The sequence below is a fragment of the Salmo salar genome, chromosome 13, assembly GCF_965601325.2.
Source record: "Salmo salar chromosome 13, fSalSal1, whole genome shotgun sequence".
In the NCBI taxonomy this organism is placed as follows: Eukaryota; Metazoa; Chordata; class Actinopteri; order Salmoniformes; family Salmonidae; genus Salmo; species Salmo salar.
The window spans coordinates 93,121,118-93,136,910 of NC_138303.1; the positions used below are offsets into that span (position 1 = coordinate 93,121,118).

The 15,793-nt window shown below is 39.0% G+C and overlaps 2 protein-coding genes across 6 annotated transcripts in view; one reads left to right on the top strand and one right to left on the bottom strand.

Moving 5' to 3' along the window:
• Window positions 1-10,671, bottom strand: LOC106568222 (rho-related GTP-binding protein RhoF). 3 transcript variants are annotated; one of them, XM_014138372.3, is made up of 5 exons: window positions 10,527-10,671; window positions 4,111-4,198; window positions 1,814-1,923; window positions 837-971; window positions 1-621 (listed from the first exon to the last, which is right to left on the bottom strand). In XM_014138372.3, the coding sequence occupies exons 1-5, from the start codon at window positions 10,626-10,628 to the stop codon at window positions 457-459; spliced, it is 600 nt and encodes a 199-aa protein (XP_013993847.1). In that variant the 5' UTR covers window positions 10,629-10,671; the 3' UTR covers window positions 1-456. The 3 variants fall into 3 exon arrangements, with proteins under 3 accessions (XP_013993847.1, XP_013993848.1, XP_013993846.1); XM_014138373.3 differs by lacking the exon at window positions 10,527-10,671 and adding an exon at window positions 8,896-9,082; XM_014138371.3 differs by lacking the exon at window positions 10,527-10,671 and adding an exon at window positions 4,930-5,450.
• LOC106568221 (histone-lysine N-methyltransferase SETD1B-A) overlaps window positions 9,398-15,793 on the top strand; it is a 20,174-nt gene continuing 13,778 nt past the window's right edge. Inside the window, exons 1-5 of one of the 3 annotated variants that reach the window (XM_082960459.1) lie at window positions 9,398-9,606; window positions 10,784-10,900; window positions 13,147-13,301; window positions 13,594-13,692; window positions 14,105-14,375. In XM_082960459.1, the coding sequence (XP_082816585.1) occupies window positions 13,161-13,301; window positions 13,594-13,692; window positions 14,105-14,375 (511 nt within the window). In that variant the 5' untranslated portion in view covers window positions 9,398-9,606; window positions 10,784-10,900; window positions 13,147-13,160. The other 2 variants (XM_082960458.1, XM_082960457.1) reach the window with 2 other exon arrangements.

Below are 15,793 nucleotides of genomic sequence, written 5' to 3' on the forward strand. Positions count from 1 at the left end.
TAGCAATAGGCATAAGTTCTTTATAAAAGTACAAATAGAAATTCAGTAGTTGATAAAAGGATATTTGAAAAAAAGTATATGAAGCACAATCTCAATCTGCTTTTATATGCCAATTTACACCCTGGTCTAACGTAGCTAGTCATTAACAAAACCACTCTAGAATCCCAGAATAGACCTGGCGCCCATAGAACTAACAGGAATACCATCTCTATCCTAGCAGATCTTAGCAGATATTAGTTCAGTGTTCAATATCATTGTCCAGATCCAAAAGGCATGAATTGGTTGGGGATGGAACAGGCTCTTCTTGAAATTGAATTAGGATGACCCAGGATGTGGCAAGCAGTTGTTTATAATAGACAAGCAGCAGATTGTGTAGCTTTGGCATGTAAGACCTGAGGACAGAGTGTCCCGTTGTGTCAATGGACTTCAAGCCTCTGTTCTTTCACTAAAACGAGGTCACAGGATGACACAATGGCTCTTCTTCGTACGGTGTCTTGCTCTACGGCTTGATGCCAGGGCTTTTTTGGTGGCATCTCTGAAAATGTCCTCTACGTTCTCCCGGTATTTGGCTGAACACTCTAGATAAAGCTCAGCACTCATATGCTGCCTGGTCTCCTCACCCTGTGGAACCAAACAATGAGCATTCACTGGATGACGGAGTACTGGACCAGAATTGGAGACTGGTAAACAGGGCAAATCAGAGAAGGTTTTCTAGGATCAAGCATTTGAAGGTCATTATCCATAATTGAAATGAAATGGTTAAAGTAAAAGCACCACACCTCAACTTATGTGTATAAACCTAAACCCTGTCATCAGGAGGACAGGTTGATCCTCACCTGTGTGTAAGTGATGGGAGCCTGATCCATGGCTTTGAGTCTCCTGGTACGCTCCTTATCCTTCCTCAGGTCAGTCTTACAGCCAATCAGAATGACAGGAATATCGCGACAGAAGTGGTTCACTTCCGGGTACCACTGCGTGAGACAGCAGAACACAATAGTGAATGTAGAGGTAAGAGGTCAAGGTAGGAAGGAGCTCAAACTGTCACATTGGGATTACACTTGGGATCATGGTGTTTGCATACTGTGTGTGTGCACTGTTTTCATATTTTCATTGATTGGACCCATAAACAATTAGCAATAAGTTTCATCAATGACCCAACAGAGGAAACAGATACTTATAAAATAGCCTACAAAAATACTACATTGACAGGTTGTTTGGTTTGGCTCTACATCCACCCAGGTATCGTTTCTACAAGTAGGCGTGTTTACCCCCTCCCTTGGTGTAATGTTTTGTGCCTACAAAGTCTCACTCTGACTGCATTCCCCTTGACTTTATCACATGGTATGCATTCATGGCTCTGTATTGACATTTCCCTGCTCATTGAGGGAGGCTTCTAGCACAGTGCCGTTTGTTTTTCAGGCCAAGCCACTGGGGTCAAAGTTCATGTGCTCTGGTTGAGTCACAAGTAGCGAGCAAAGTCAAAAGAATGTACACAGTCACATCAAAGTCAATCTCCAACAATCATTCATCAAATTCCTGCCTAGACATGACGTCTAACCACTGATAAGCGGTGAACTCGCAATACCTTTCCCACCTCTCTGTGGAGACTAAGGTTGTGCTTGTTTATTTGTACAGACAATACTCACTAGATCTATTATGCGCTGTACCGGGATCCTAGCAAAACATGCAGGCCCTTAAATTCACTGTGGTTAGCTGCTTACTTAGCGTTGGCTGTTGTTGGGCAGAATATGAATGTCATTGGCTGTCACTGGATAATGTAATATCGTAGATGAATCATGATCAATGAGCTTACCTTGATTAAGACATTTTCAAAACTGGTGGGGTTGGTCACATCATAACAAACTAACACCAGGTTGGCATTCTGGTAGGAGAGTGGCCTCAAACGATCGTAATCATCTTGGCCTGAAAAAATGGACACACAAATACACTCAATGTAAAGTGTTTGGTGAACTTACATTAGGAAAATAGAGACAATATTACCCCCCCCCCCCAACAACCTCTAGTAATGGAATGAGTTGATACTGAAACCATGTTATAACCAGTTATAAAACCACATCCTGGCTTCAACTTCCTTTTCCTGTCAAATTAAGTGGCTGTTGCGGCAGTTAGGCTAAGATAAGTCGGTGACTCACAGTGGAGACATTGTACTAGGACACGTGATAGGTTGTCCTTGGAAACACCAAAATCAGCCCCAACATAGTAAGTAGATCATTCTGCCACTGTTATTAGTCAATACGTGTAACTTACATTTCTAGAGGGGAGTGGTTTGCAATATCCAGTATTGATAGAGAACAAGTATAAAGTCATTTCTGAAACTAACTTCTCTGGAAGCCAAGTATTCCACAAGTCTTGATAAAACCATAAAATACACAGTGTACATAACATTAGGAACACCTTCCTAATATTGTGTTACACCCCCTTTTGTCCTCAGAGCAGCCTCCATTTGTTGAGGCATGGACTCTACAAGGTGTTGAAAGCCTTCTACAGGGATGCTGGCCCATGTTGACTCCAATGCTTCTCACAGTTGTGTCAAGTTGGCTGGATGTCCTTTGGGTGGTGGACCATTCTTGATACACACGGGAAACTGTTGAGTGTGAAAAACCCAGCAGTGTTGCAGTTCTTGACACACTCAAACCGGTGCGCCTGTCATCTACTACCATTCCCCGTTCAAAGAGACTTAAATCTTTTGTCTTGCCCATTCACCCTCTGAATGGTACACATACACAAGACATGTCTCAATTGTCTCAAGACTTAAAAGTCCTTCTTTGACCTGTCTCTTCCTCTTCATTTACACTGATTGAAGTGGATTTAACAGGTGATATCAGTAAGGGATCACAGCTTTCACCTTGTCAGTATATGTAATGGAAAGTCAGGTGTTCCTAATGTTTTGTGCACTCAGTGTATGCTGGTATAGAGCCACATAGTGGAGATGTCAAAATACCCAGAAAACCTGCCGGTCAAAACAGGGAAATGGTTCCAAGAATTTTTCTACCATTCATTTTTCCCATAGGGGAATGGCTGCGTTTTGTTATCCCTTACTGAAGTCACCTGCTAAATCCACTTCAATCAGTGTATATGAAGGGGAGGAGACAGGTTAAAGAAGGTGTTTCTAAAAGTGTTTCTAAAATCCCCTATAGGAAAATTTATGTTGGAAAACGATTGGAACCATTTCCTTTTTTGACAGCTAGGTTTTATGGGTAATATGACTCATACTGTGGTACTCTATTTGTGATATCCATAACAACGAGCTGAAAAACTAGAAAATGAAGTTTGACATGCTCTTAATCAAATAGTAAACAATTCAACAGAATAAAGTTATTATTTAGAAGCTATTGAGATTTTCAATTCAATATCTAGCCATTTGAGTTGATAATCTGAGGTTTCACTGACAATGTCTAGTTTAAAGTATCAAAGAACCACTCAGATGCAAATACAGTTACAAACATTATTTCTATAGATGAGCCTCCACCACATCCTCTGTCACAGCAGCTTTCTGCAACACTGCTGCGTGTCATTGCATAAGTGCTGTGAGAGGGCAAGGTGTAACACTCAGTGAGATGTCGTGTCATACTCATCGTTTACAAAAACAATGTAATCTACTACAGTCAGACAGTAAATCTACAATACTCCATTATGACATTTCAATGAAACACATTGCTTGGACAAAAGGTTTCCAGTCATAGAGAAAGTCATAAGACACATTTTCAGTTCTCATCCTCCAGCAAACTAGTCCCATGTTTGTTTATACTGTTTATTCTCCAGAAAACAAGAGGATAAATAAGTCACAATATTTTTAACTGATGGCTATATTAGTCAATAATTGAAAGCATTTCAGAATCTCTGTTCTGAACCCAATGCTTGGATTGCACTTACCTGACACAATTCTATCCTTCTATCTAGCTTTATGTTCCACCTAGCTGATCAAAGATATGCTATCAGAATATATCTGCTCCAGCATTACAGGCAAGATGACTCCACACCCACAGAACAACGATCCACACCCTACATACCTGCCCATTGTGCAGGAACAGAACCCTCTTCTTCATCTATAGATACTTAATAATGATTATGTTGCATAGGGGACCTTACCAGCTGTGTCATAGAGGTTGAGCCGAATCTCTTTCCCTCCATACGTGACTGTGGTGACATATTTCTCAAACACAGACGGAGCATACTTCTGTTAAACAGAAATGACAAAGGGAGAAAGAAATTCAGTATTTCAATCATTTTGCATTTCATCCACGGGATACTGTAAATGCACATAATTGAGACAATGTAATTCAACCAAAACTGGATACAGTGCCATAGATCTTGAATACATGTAATGCTCTGCCTAGGAGAATTCCTTAATTATGTTACAAATCATTATCTTTGGAGAAGGAAGCCTATATTTAGAATAGTGTTACTGATTTGTGCTAACTTACCATGACTTTTTTGGGGAGAGTTAATGCAGTGAAAAAGAAATATATTTGCATAGTCTAAACTGTTTATTGAAAAGGTTGTTTATGCTGGCACTGACAGTGTTGGTATTAGAGTCTTAACTTGAATAATGAACTAAGCATAAATCTGCTGACCAATAATGGAGATGGCAATAAAATAACTTGTTTTATTTGTATTAAGAAATAAGTTAGTAAGATTAGTGATATAAACAATATACTTTTACATTCATTTCATGATAGAGTGGAGATAATCATGAGGCTACTTTCCTGACAGGAACAAAACTCTTGAGCATGGCTTGGTGATGTCACCCTCAAAGGGGCACAAATTAATAATGACTGCATAAATAAATAAAAAATGTAAAGGGTGATTACATTAATCTAAAACAATTATGTTCATGAACACACTTACATCCTTACTCTAATATGCAAACATCTCAAGAGAAGCCACTAGATGCCATGTTGTCCTTACCTCTGGAAAGTCTCCTTTGGCATACACCATTAGAAGGGATGTTTTCCCACATCCCCCATCACCCACAATAACAATTTTTAGTTCTTCTCCCTTCTTAGCGTTGCCATTGCTAGTCACAGTACCATTCTGTGTCATATCTAGAGTCCAACAGGTCGCAGATAGACAGAAGTCAGGATAAAGTCAGTCCCTCCCAACTGAGTCTGAACACATGTCAGTTCTACCCAGTGAATTTATAAAGAGAACCTGGCTAAGTGGGAAGAATGAGTGTCAACAAGAGGAACAAACCAAGCTCAGTCTCATCTTGAACAGGTGTCTCACTCTGCTCTGTTCACCACTTAATTGTCCTTTCCAACTTCAGTTATTTCCTAGTGACCCTGAACACCCTTCTCTTCCTAATCAATTTGTTCACTGGAAGCGTCTCTGTGGTAAAAGCTCAGTCACGCAATAGAGTCAGTCTACAGCTGCTCGCTTTCTCTACTGCTCTGTAGTCATCTGGCCTGTCCCGTCACATCACTGGGTGGGGCTGAGGCTCACACTGAGGCACTTCCTCTATTTAGAAAGGTGTGTTGAGTGTGCTGTAGAAGAGTTCTGAGTAGTTCGCTCTGCTCCCTCCCCTTCCCTCTAAGAGCAGAAACCAATGTATTTTTTTTAACCTTTATTTAAACTAGGAAAGTCAGTTTAGAACAAATTCTTATTTTACAATGACGGACTACCCCGGCCAAACCCTCCCCTAACCCGGACAGCGCTGGGCCAATTGTGCGCTGCCCTATGCGATTCCCGATCACGGCTGGTTGTGATATAGCCCGGGAACGAACCAGGGCCTGTAGTGACACCTCTAGCACTGAGATGCAGTGCCTTAGACCGCTGTGCCACTCGGGAGCCAATAATGATCAGTGGTATATGAAGTATTTGTGCTCTGTGATATAGAGAGCTATAACTGAGTGGACTCTGGGTTAGCTGGGGTTAGGATCACACACAGGCCTAGTAACATTTGACTTGACCTAGTAACCTGTGCCTGTACCTTAAGAGCGCTCTTATTTTATACCGAACAAAAATATAAAACGCAACATGCAACAATTTCAAAGATTTTACTGAGTTACAGTTCATATAAGGAAATCAGTCAAAAATAATTGAATTAGACCCTAATCTATGGATTTCACATGACTGGGTATGCAGATATGCATCTGTTGGTCCTTGTGACATTGGGCCATGCATGATCATGCTGAAACATGAGGTGATGGCGGCGGATGAATGGCACAACAATGGGTCTCATGATCTCGTCACGGTATCTCTGTGCATTCAAATTGACATCAATAAAATGCAATTCTGTTCGTTGGCCGTAGTTTATGCCTGCCCGTACCATAACCCCACCGCTACCATGGGGCACTCTGTTCACAATCCGTGAAGAGCACACTTCTCCAGCGTGCCAGTGGCCATCAAAGGTGAGCATTTGCCCACTGAAGTTGCTTATGACGCCAAACTGCAGTCCGGCCAAGACCCTGGTGAGGACAATAAGCAGATGACCTTCCCTGAGATGGTTTCTGACAGTTTGTGCAGAAATTCTTTGGCTGTGCAAACCCACAGTTTCATCAGCTGTCCGGGTGGCTGGTCTCAGACGATCCCGCAGGTGAACAAGCCAGATGTGGAGGTCCTGGGCTGGCGAGTTTACACGTGGTCTGCAGTTGTGAGGCCAGTTGGATGTACTCCAAATTCTCTAAAACGACTGAAGTGGCTTATGGTAGAAAAGTGAACACTAAGTTCTCTGGCAACAGCTCTGGTGGACATTCCTGCAGTCAGCACGCCAATTGCACACTCCCTCAAAACTTGAGACATCTGTGGCATTGTGTTGTGTGACAAAACTGCACATTTTAGTGTGGCCTTTTATCCCCAGCACAAGGTACACCTGTGTAATGATCATGCTGTTTAATAAGGTTCTTTATATGCCACACCTGTCAGGTGGATGGATTATCTTGGCAAAGGGGAAATGCTCACTAATAGCGATGTGAACTAATTTCTGCACAAAATTTGAGAGAAATCTGCTTTTTGTGCGCATGGAACATTTCTGGGATATTTTATTTTAGCTCATGAAACCAACATTTTACATGTTGCGTTTATATATAATATTTTTTAGTAATTTACCACCATGGAAGAAAAGGCTCTTCTTTGTGTTGATTCATTCAGTATATCACCCTGTGTGGTTCTAGTCTGGGTACCAGTCAGTTTTGCTGACATTCCATGAATTGTATTCCATGTTACATGCCAAAGTTTAGCATGACAGGAGTGGCAAGGAGAAAATGATAGCTAAACAGACTGCTACACAGACTGTGGTTCCACTGAGCCCCTTCAAATTATACTGAAAATGTGACCACTAAACCAATAGTAAATTGGCATCATATTTTTCTTAAAGTAAAGCTACAATGTATTTTAAAATCATAATCTCTGAGTCTTCTTAATTGTCCCAGATATCAAAACAATCAATGTCAAAAACTCAAAAGAAAACATAACAGACATCTGATTAATTTATATTTATTTGCTGTTCAAAATTATATGTCAATGAACATTTCGAAGGAGCAAGTACATTTGAAACACAATTTCTTTAAAATGGTAGCAGGATAAAAATTATATTTTGATTCACATTTAATAAGAGAAATAGCCTACCATTGGGTTGTTTTTTATGTAAATGTTTAAAACAAATGTATAATTGTATGTAACAATCAAACTATTACTTCATTGTCACCTACAAGAATGCCATCAAAAGGAATATTTCAAGTAGGTCTGTCATGTAGGCTTCCCGACATGAAAATGTGTGTCAAAAGCAATACAGAGAGAAAAACCCAATAAAACATATATTTAGTTTAGATAGCATATACAGTTCATGGAAAAATAAATACAGACCCAGAGAATATAAAAGCAAAATACACACAATAGGTCTATATATGTACATTTATATCATCATATTTTTCTAATCTAAATAACAGATCAACGAATCATGGAACAACGAATGGGATTTATGTGAAGTGGAATGTTAGCCTATATGAATAATAGCTTTGGCTTTCCTGTTATCGCGTCAATAAACCTTCAATATTCAAAATAAATTGGAGTAAAATAATGTTTAAAATCCCAATAGGCCACTATGGCCTCTCTCTCCTGTCCATTTTGGACTGTGTGTGATTGGTCACGCTGTAACAGTGGACATGTTGACAGCCTCCACAGAACGATCACAACATTAATTCCATGCATCATTGTGATTTGGATAGTGTTGGAGATGGAAATCAATTGTTTATGCAACAAAATGTAAATCTTAAAATTTGATCTTTATTTTCCTGTAACATACTTAATCACAATTCATGAGCTAAAATGCCGTCGTGCATCCAACATAAATCAACCTGACTCCTACTATTTTGATAAATGAAAAACCCTCCATATAATCTTTTATATTTCTATGGAACTGAAAACCAGATTAGAAAGGACAAAAAGCATGCGATTATAAAAAGACGTGTTTAAATTATTGCAGATTTAAATGTTTGTTGGCCAATAGATTGTGTAACATTGATTGTGTAACAACAGTGCTTTAAAAAATGGGAGATTATCTAAATTACGCCGGGTCGATTTATTTGTAGGTACATTTTTTTTTGTCTATAGGTTACAGGCTTTAATTGTTGGTTGAATAAGGTTTGAATTCATTATTCTAAATTAAGTACTCAAAATTGGATTTTCAATACGCTTTCAAACGTGCAGAACCTCTCATTTTTCTGTTTTGACAAATACATCCTGACAAAAACCCTATCGAAAACAGCAGTATCGACTAACTGAAAACCAAAGAATTATAAAACTCATTTAGTTATGCTGCCATTGAAAACACAAATCATTTGAACTATTAACTTTTTTAAGGTCTAAATAGCTTGCCTAAATATAACAGCTTGACATACAATGGTCCGAGAGTATAGGCAAATAAATATACCCTACTGTGCTGCGAGCAGTCGGTCTTCTGCACAAGAGGCCCATTCCCTTTTTTCTGGGTGTGCTTTAATGTGTTCCTTCTCTGCTTGCGTAATAACAGCTGGTCGGCTTTGCCATACAACAAGCCTTTATACTATGATTCAGTCGGATTTAACAGTGCTCTGTCGGTCATAGAATAAGACATTTGGGTAACACTTTTTTATTTTTACATTACTTCCGCTCTAGCTGCTTCAACAATAGCAAAAACATGGTCTTCAATAATTTGAGCACTGAGGGAGCGGATGGAATGGCCTGCTTGTTCTATTCTCTACAAGAAAGGCCCATCGATTGCTGGTATCTGGCTTGCCCAACGCGTCTATTTTGTTTTCAGAGGGTGTAAACAACAGTTTGTTGGATGCATGGTTTACGGCGTTGCATGGAGCCTCGTGACCTTATGGTTCGACACTCCTTTTACCCTTAGCCATTTACGCAGCGATTGTGCAATAGGAATTGAGCCCTGCCTGGAAATACAAGCTCCTCTACAGTTGACTAAAACATTTCCGACATGTAGACTATTTCTCTGTTTCTGAAACATAAATGAGGTTGTTTAGCCTCTGTGTGGCTCATGCGATTAAGGTTGATCAACATAATCCATGGCATATTCACTGCAACCAGAAGAGTTCAACTCGAGACACTTTAATACTCAGGAAAACATACATACAGTGTACACACAGACAGGTTTGTTCCTATTTTTCTCCTTTACCTATAGGATGGATTACATCTTGCTTGTATGACATCTCCTAAAATCTTCGTGTGTAGCTGATCAACACCTCGAAATACAACATCGAATCATGATCTTGAAGGGGAGACAGAGTGCGAAGAAGTCTGAAATCCCCTTTGAGTATCCTGAAAGAAATACAGCACTGTTCGAAATCGTTTCTTCTGACCTTATATGGCTGTGTGGGTGCAGTTCTCTCATACATTTGGCAACTGGCCATGGCCAGACCCTCAGATTACTGATGTTTGCCAAACCCGTTTAAAGTCTATCAACTGTAGCCCTGCAACTAGACGACTGGACTGATTGTGCCATGTTTCTTCGCTCTGTCGTTTCAATTTTGCTGTAGTCTACACTTTTACAAACACACCAGTTGAAGTCATATTTCTTGCGCACCATTGATACATTTCCAGTGTGCAAACAGAGACCCCTGTGTGGGAAACTGCAGCTCTTTCTTGCGAATGACTACCTCGCCCAGCAATGGCGAAGCAATTTAACCAACACACAGTGATCTCCTTTGTCTGTGAAGAAGCCATTTTGAAATTGAGAACAACAGCAGACAGAAGCCATTAAACGAAAGTACATATGAAAGGTCGTTTTTGGACAAGGGGGAGCAATGAGATGTCTACCAGATAAATTTTACCCCTAAAAGCATTTGTTCCCAATAAGACATCTTTCTCTTGGATTACATGTTTTAATTAACTGTAAGTTTATTATTAGCATCTAATTCCAACAACATTTCACAATTTAATGTTACAATATAATAGTTGTTAATGAGATCAATTTAGGCAAATCCCTCTTTGGTGAACCTGTCCTAAAACAGTCAAATGTAACATTACTGTTGTTTAGAACTAATACATTGAGACAGATCAAAATCCATTACCTTTAAAATGACAAGATTTCCATGGCAGTAGGTTATGTCGTTTAGGTTTATTTTTGATATCTTCAAATTCGAGGGTGAGGGATTTGACTGCAATACTGTCATCAGGAAGAGAGAGGGGAGTTGGTTTGCATACTGCACTTACTGATGCTGCTTGAAGATTTTCAGCATTTGTTATTCGTTGGTCAAATAGCAGTCAAGACTAAGTCAAAAGCCTTCAATAGATATAGTTTTGGGCTAATTGTTTTCTTCCTTTTTAGGAGTTGCATCCCCACTCATCCTTTAAACCACTATAAGAGGATCCGAAGATGGGAATAAGAATGTTCAATTTCCCCCTGCATTTAGGCCTGATAAATGTATTTCCTCACAATGTTAAGGTAAATATTTTCATTAGAGTTTCATTTTTCATCTGCTTCCAGTTGGATTCAATGTCTATGTAGTGAACCTTTGAAGATACCAATAAGTGTAGGATTGTGTCTGGAATTCTACAGAAATTTAAATATGCCCATGAAGCAACATCAGGCACATTATACCCTTGCATTTGTTCTGTCTATTGCCCGAATGTATAGCCTACTGCTTACTATGAGCTATTACAAAACATGCATAATTTGACACATTTAGTGCAGGAGCCATCATTTGAAAGAAGAACACTTACTGACCTTCATGGTATTAAACGTCTCTGTTGTGTAACTAGATGGTGTACCATGTGAAAGATGAGAAGCAACCCCTCTTTAATGTAGAACAAGTAAAGGGGGTTAGTTGAGTACCAACAGCCAATTTCCAGTTATAAATGATTCAGCAGTTTTGCTAAAGGCCATTTGCTCTCTGGCCTGCTTTATGTGCTGACATTAGATGAGCAAATATATTTAGCCTCTGATGGATATAGTTAAAACAGTATGCAAATTAATGTATTTTAGAGAGTTGGCAATTCTACTAACACCATGACTCCAAAATGATCAAGTCAATAAAAATAACAGAATTGTGATACTTTAATAACAATAAGTTCACATTTCCTACATATACAAAAGGTAACACAATTTAACTTACACATGCTATAAATCATACATGGCCATTTACAGTGCAATGTCAACAAAATCCCATTACACAATTTCATTATACATTTACTGTGCTTCTCTTCATAACAACTTCAAACTACAAGCTGTTTATTCACTATACTTTTTTCTTTTTACTTTAGAATCCAAAATCATTTTATATGGGTGTGCCATGACCTAGTTAGGACAAAGATGGATTCCAAGCAGAGAAGGAAAAAGGTTAAAAATGTCAAAGGGATAACATCCAGTATTTTATCTTCCTTCTTCTCCATCCTGTCAATGGGGAATCATTGTTATTTATCATAGTCCAGAAAGAGATGAGGAAATAAAGTATAAGATCCCTTTTGAAACAAAGGAAACCCATATTGGCCATTGAGTCCCATTTCAGGAAAATGGCTGCTGAGAGCGCGCCCAGCCCCCTCTTTCTGCTCTCTGTTGAAAGATTCCTCAGCCGTGCCTCTAATAGCAGAAGCTAAAATGGTGCTTCGCTCTGATTGGCCGGTGGAACTGCTAACGTTAACCAGCCAATTGCCCAAGCACTGCAAAAATATCAAGCAATGGATGGCACATCTCCTCCGCCAACATAACACAAAATATCAAAAAGACAATGAAACAGATTAATAATGCAAAACATGTCGGTTAAAATAAACAGTTACTTTAAAATGTACCCATATTTGGCCTTTGACTATTATACGGGTATTACAGACAATGTGTGTATAGGTTATAATGTAGGCCTAGTCTATAGTCTCAAAATGTATTTAATGTATGTTTTATTTGTGTAATATATTGTAAACAGACCCAACATATTTCCTGAGAATTGCCCATAAGCACAGCTCTAGGGTCAGGTTTAATTTCCTAAGGCTAACGTTTTCAATCAGGAATTAAAACGGAATAATGACCCTAGATCTGTGCTTAGACAGAACTTGCATCAACCTATGTCCATCTTGTGTTTGCTCTTTGAGTAAAAGTAGGCGGTAGATTCAACACTTATTTCATACCCAATGTGCGAGCTAAAAAGCCACTATACAACAACTTATACTATTTACATTTAAATGCAATACATATCTTAATTTATTAGTGTGTTGTGTGTTTAAAATGGTCCAATAATATTACAAAATGTACGCATATGTAAAGAACCTCAAATCGAAAGTGCGAATGGTATGAGGGGTAGCGAAGCTCAATACTATTGTGGGAGAGACAGAAACCCCAGACTGGAGGCACAATATGTGTTGGCTCGCAAAAAGGGAGGCAGTATTCTTTGAATCATGTAATGTAATCAGTAAGACAAATTATCTCGCCGTTTGATTATTAAAATAAAGTTCGATCGGACAAAACATGTCCAAGCCAGGGGAAAGAAACAGACTAAACGAAGACCATGGCAGAAAGCAGAGTTCAAGTAAGCTTGCTCTTTTTTTCCCCTTCCTCTGTAATGTCTGTTTCTGTAACTGGGATACGCTTGTAATCCCCGTTTTCCTCCTCATAGTATTTGCAAAGCTATCGCTACAATGTAACCTAACGAGTGTTTGTGCGCAAGTCTGTGTTGCTCTCATCTTCTTGACATTTCTACACAGGTTTGGCAAACGGCATGGACAACCACCATCCCGTTTGCAGTTCGGGGGAGAAACGAAGTCACCATTGTAGAAGTTACAAGTTGATTATTGACCCAGCGTTGAAAAAGGGATCGCACAAATTGTATCGCTATGATGGAACGACTTTTAACATGCCAGTAAGTGTTACATCCGTATTCGAAAAGAGAAACACTTAGCTACATTGTTGCAGTGTTTGCCTCAACGATTGATACGTTACTTTCTGCACATGACACAGTGCATCAGAAGTGTCACTATCCCGTCGTTAAACGCAGTCAAAGGTTTATCCAAACAATTCCAATAAACTCTAACCTTTTTCATGAATGTAGTGGTGTCTGGTGTAAACCCCGTCTTGATATATCGGCAGTCGGCGCGTCATATTCTTCCTGCTTGTCAGAACTTCTGGAATAGTTACATTTTATCGTTCTACAGAACCCTGGGATGCCACCAGTGGATATCGTCCGAGACCCGAGAATCGGTCGTCTATGGACGAAGTACAAGGAGACGGATCTCCCAGTTCCGAAGTTTAAGGTAGGGTAATCAGTCACACCCCCTCTCAGATCTTAACAAAATGTTCCATGCTTTTTATGTTTTGGGGCTATAGCCTTTTCTAAGGTTCCGAAGTTTTAAGTAGCCTGACACACCCCCTCGACGTTGTTGATGGAAGTGTCATGCTTTTTATTTAGGATGTAGTTCTCCAGAAAGGCAACACATGCTAAGCTATTATCCCTTACAGCATGAACACATTTTGGATGTTGTATGTCAAGACTATTCTATCGTGGTTATTTGGTTTCTCGAAATGTAAACTGCAGATGTCCAAAAATATGATATTTAATCGGGCATTGCAGCCTGGAATTTAGGTTTCAACGGCTACTGGATAAATGTGCTGTAGTCTAAATAAATGTAACATTTATCATTTAATGTAACTATTTTCTTTCTCTAGATTGATGAATGTTACATCGGCCGCGTGCCTCCCAAGGAGGTGACGTTTGCGAGGCTGAACGATAACATTAGAGAAGGTTTTTTGACTGACATGTGCAAGAAATTTGGGGACATAGAAGAGGTGGAAATTCTATACAATCCGAAGAACAAAAAGCATTTGGGAATAGCCAAAGTTGTTTTTGGAACTGTAAAAGCAGCCAAGGATGCTGTCCAGACCCTTCACAACACGTCAGTTATGGGCAACATCATCCACCTGGAGCTGGATCCTAAAGGTAATAAATCTTGTATGTATATATGTATGTGAGTATGTATAAATAATGTGCAATTCATTCTCAGTTGTAGAAACAACATTTATGCATACGTGAAAACTTGATATTTTATTTATAAGACGTCACTAATTTCATTTTTGGAGGACAACATTTAGTCACGTGTATAGCCTACGTTTACGGTGGTTGCTTGGTAACCAGAGCACTTGCATCTGAATGTAAGTGCGATTTACCAACGAGCCCACGAGCATCAATAGCATGTGCAAACAGCAGAACGGTATTTTCCGACTTGAATAAAGATAAAACGCAGTTTCGTTTGGTTTATTTGATTTATATCCAATTATGACAGTCATCATTGAATTAGTTATAGCTGTTTAATTATTTATGTGCACATGGACGCCTGTAATAAACGCCTATAATGCAATTATGCTTAAATTACATAGGATTTTTTTTAACTAATTCTAAAGCAACTTTATAGCCGAAATATATTTTTTCTTGATTTCAGCGAGTAAATTCTAAATATGATACACGATATTCCATTTAGCCTGGGAAATAGACGAAAGTCCTTCATTACTGATGTTAATGGCTACAGACAAATATATTAACATGGTAAATATTAACATGTTAAAATGCAGCCAATGTCAACAAGTAAAATATTGTTTAATGATGACGCTGATGACGCTGTAAGTTTTTTTGCGTGTTCAAAATAATTGGGAACTCGGAAATTTCCAACATCAGTGCGTTCAAGACAACTGGGAACACTGGGGGGGAACTAACTCGACCTGGGAAAAATCGTTTTGAATGGTCATCTTTCGAGAGCTCTGACTTTCCGACCAGAAGATCACTGACCTCATGAGTTCCTAATTATCTTGGAAGTACCACTATTCTCTTAATCTCTTGAATAGACAGAGGTACCTCTTACATCAGCAGAGGGTCATAGGGAAAGTGCTCAGTGCCGCATTTAATATAAACTGGTAGCCTATATAATGAGAGGCTGGAGATTAAGCAGAAAATCTAAGGCCTACTGAGTACCGATTTATCATTATAATTTCACCTGCCTGCAATAGTACGCACATATCATTTACATTGATTTACCATATGCAGATTTTAAATGTACAACTTAAATTAAATGTCACTAGAACATTTGCCTTGTGGAAAACTCCACATGCAGAAACTCCTCAAATTCTGTTTTCAAGTTTTATTTTATTTTATATTTATTTATTGCTGTGAATGATGTTCTTCTTACATACCTCTAAGGTCAGCCTGGTCTCATAGACTAGACATAACACAGTAAATGAAAATCCAGGACACTCAAATTAGTATAATATGTTACTTTTGGTATGGTTACATAAGACAAAATGAAAGGAGGGTGGTTGGTTGGGTGTAAAATGCGAAGGTCTAGCAACCCAAATGTTGCATCTTTG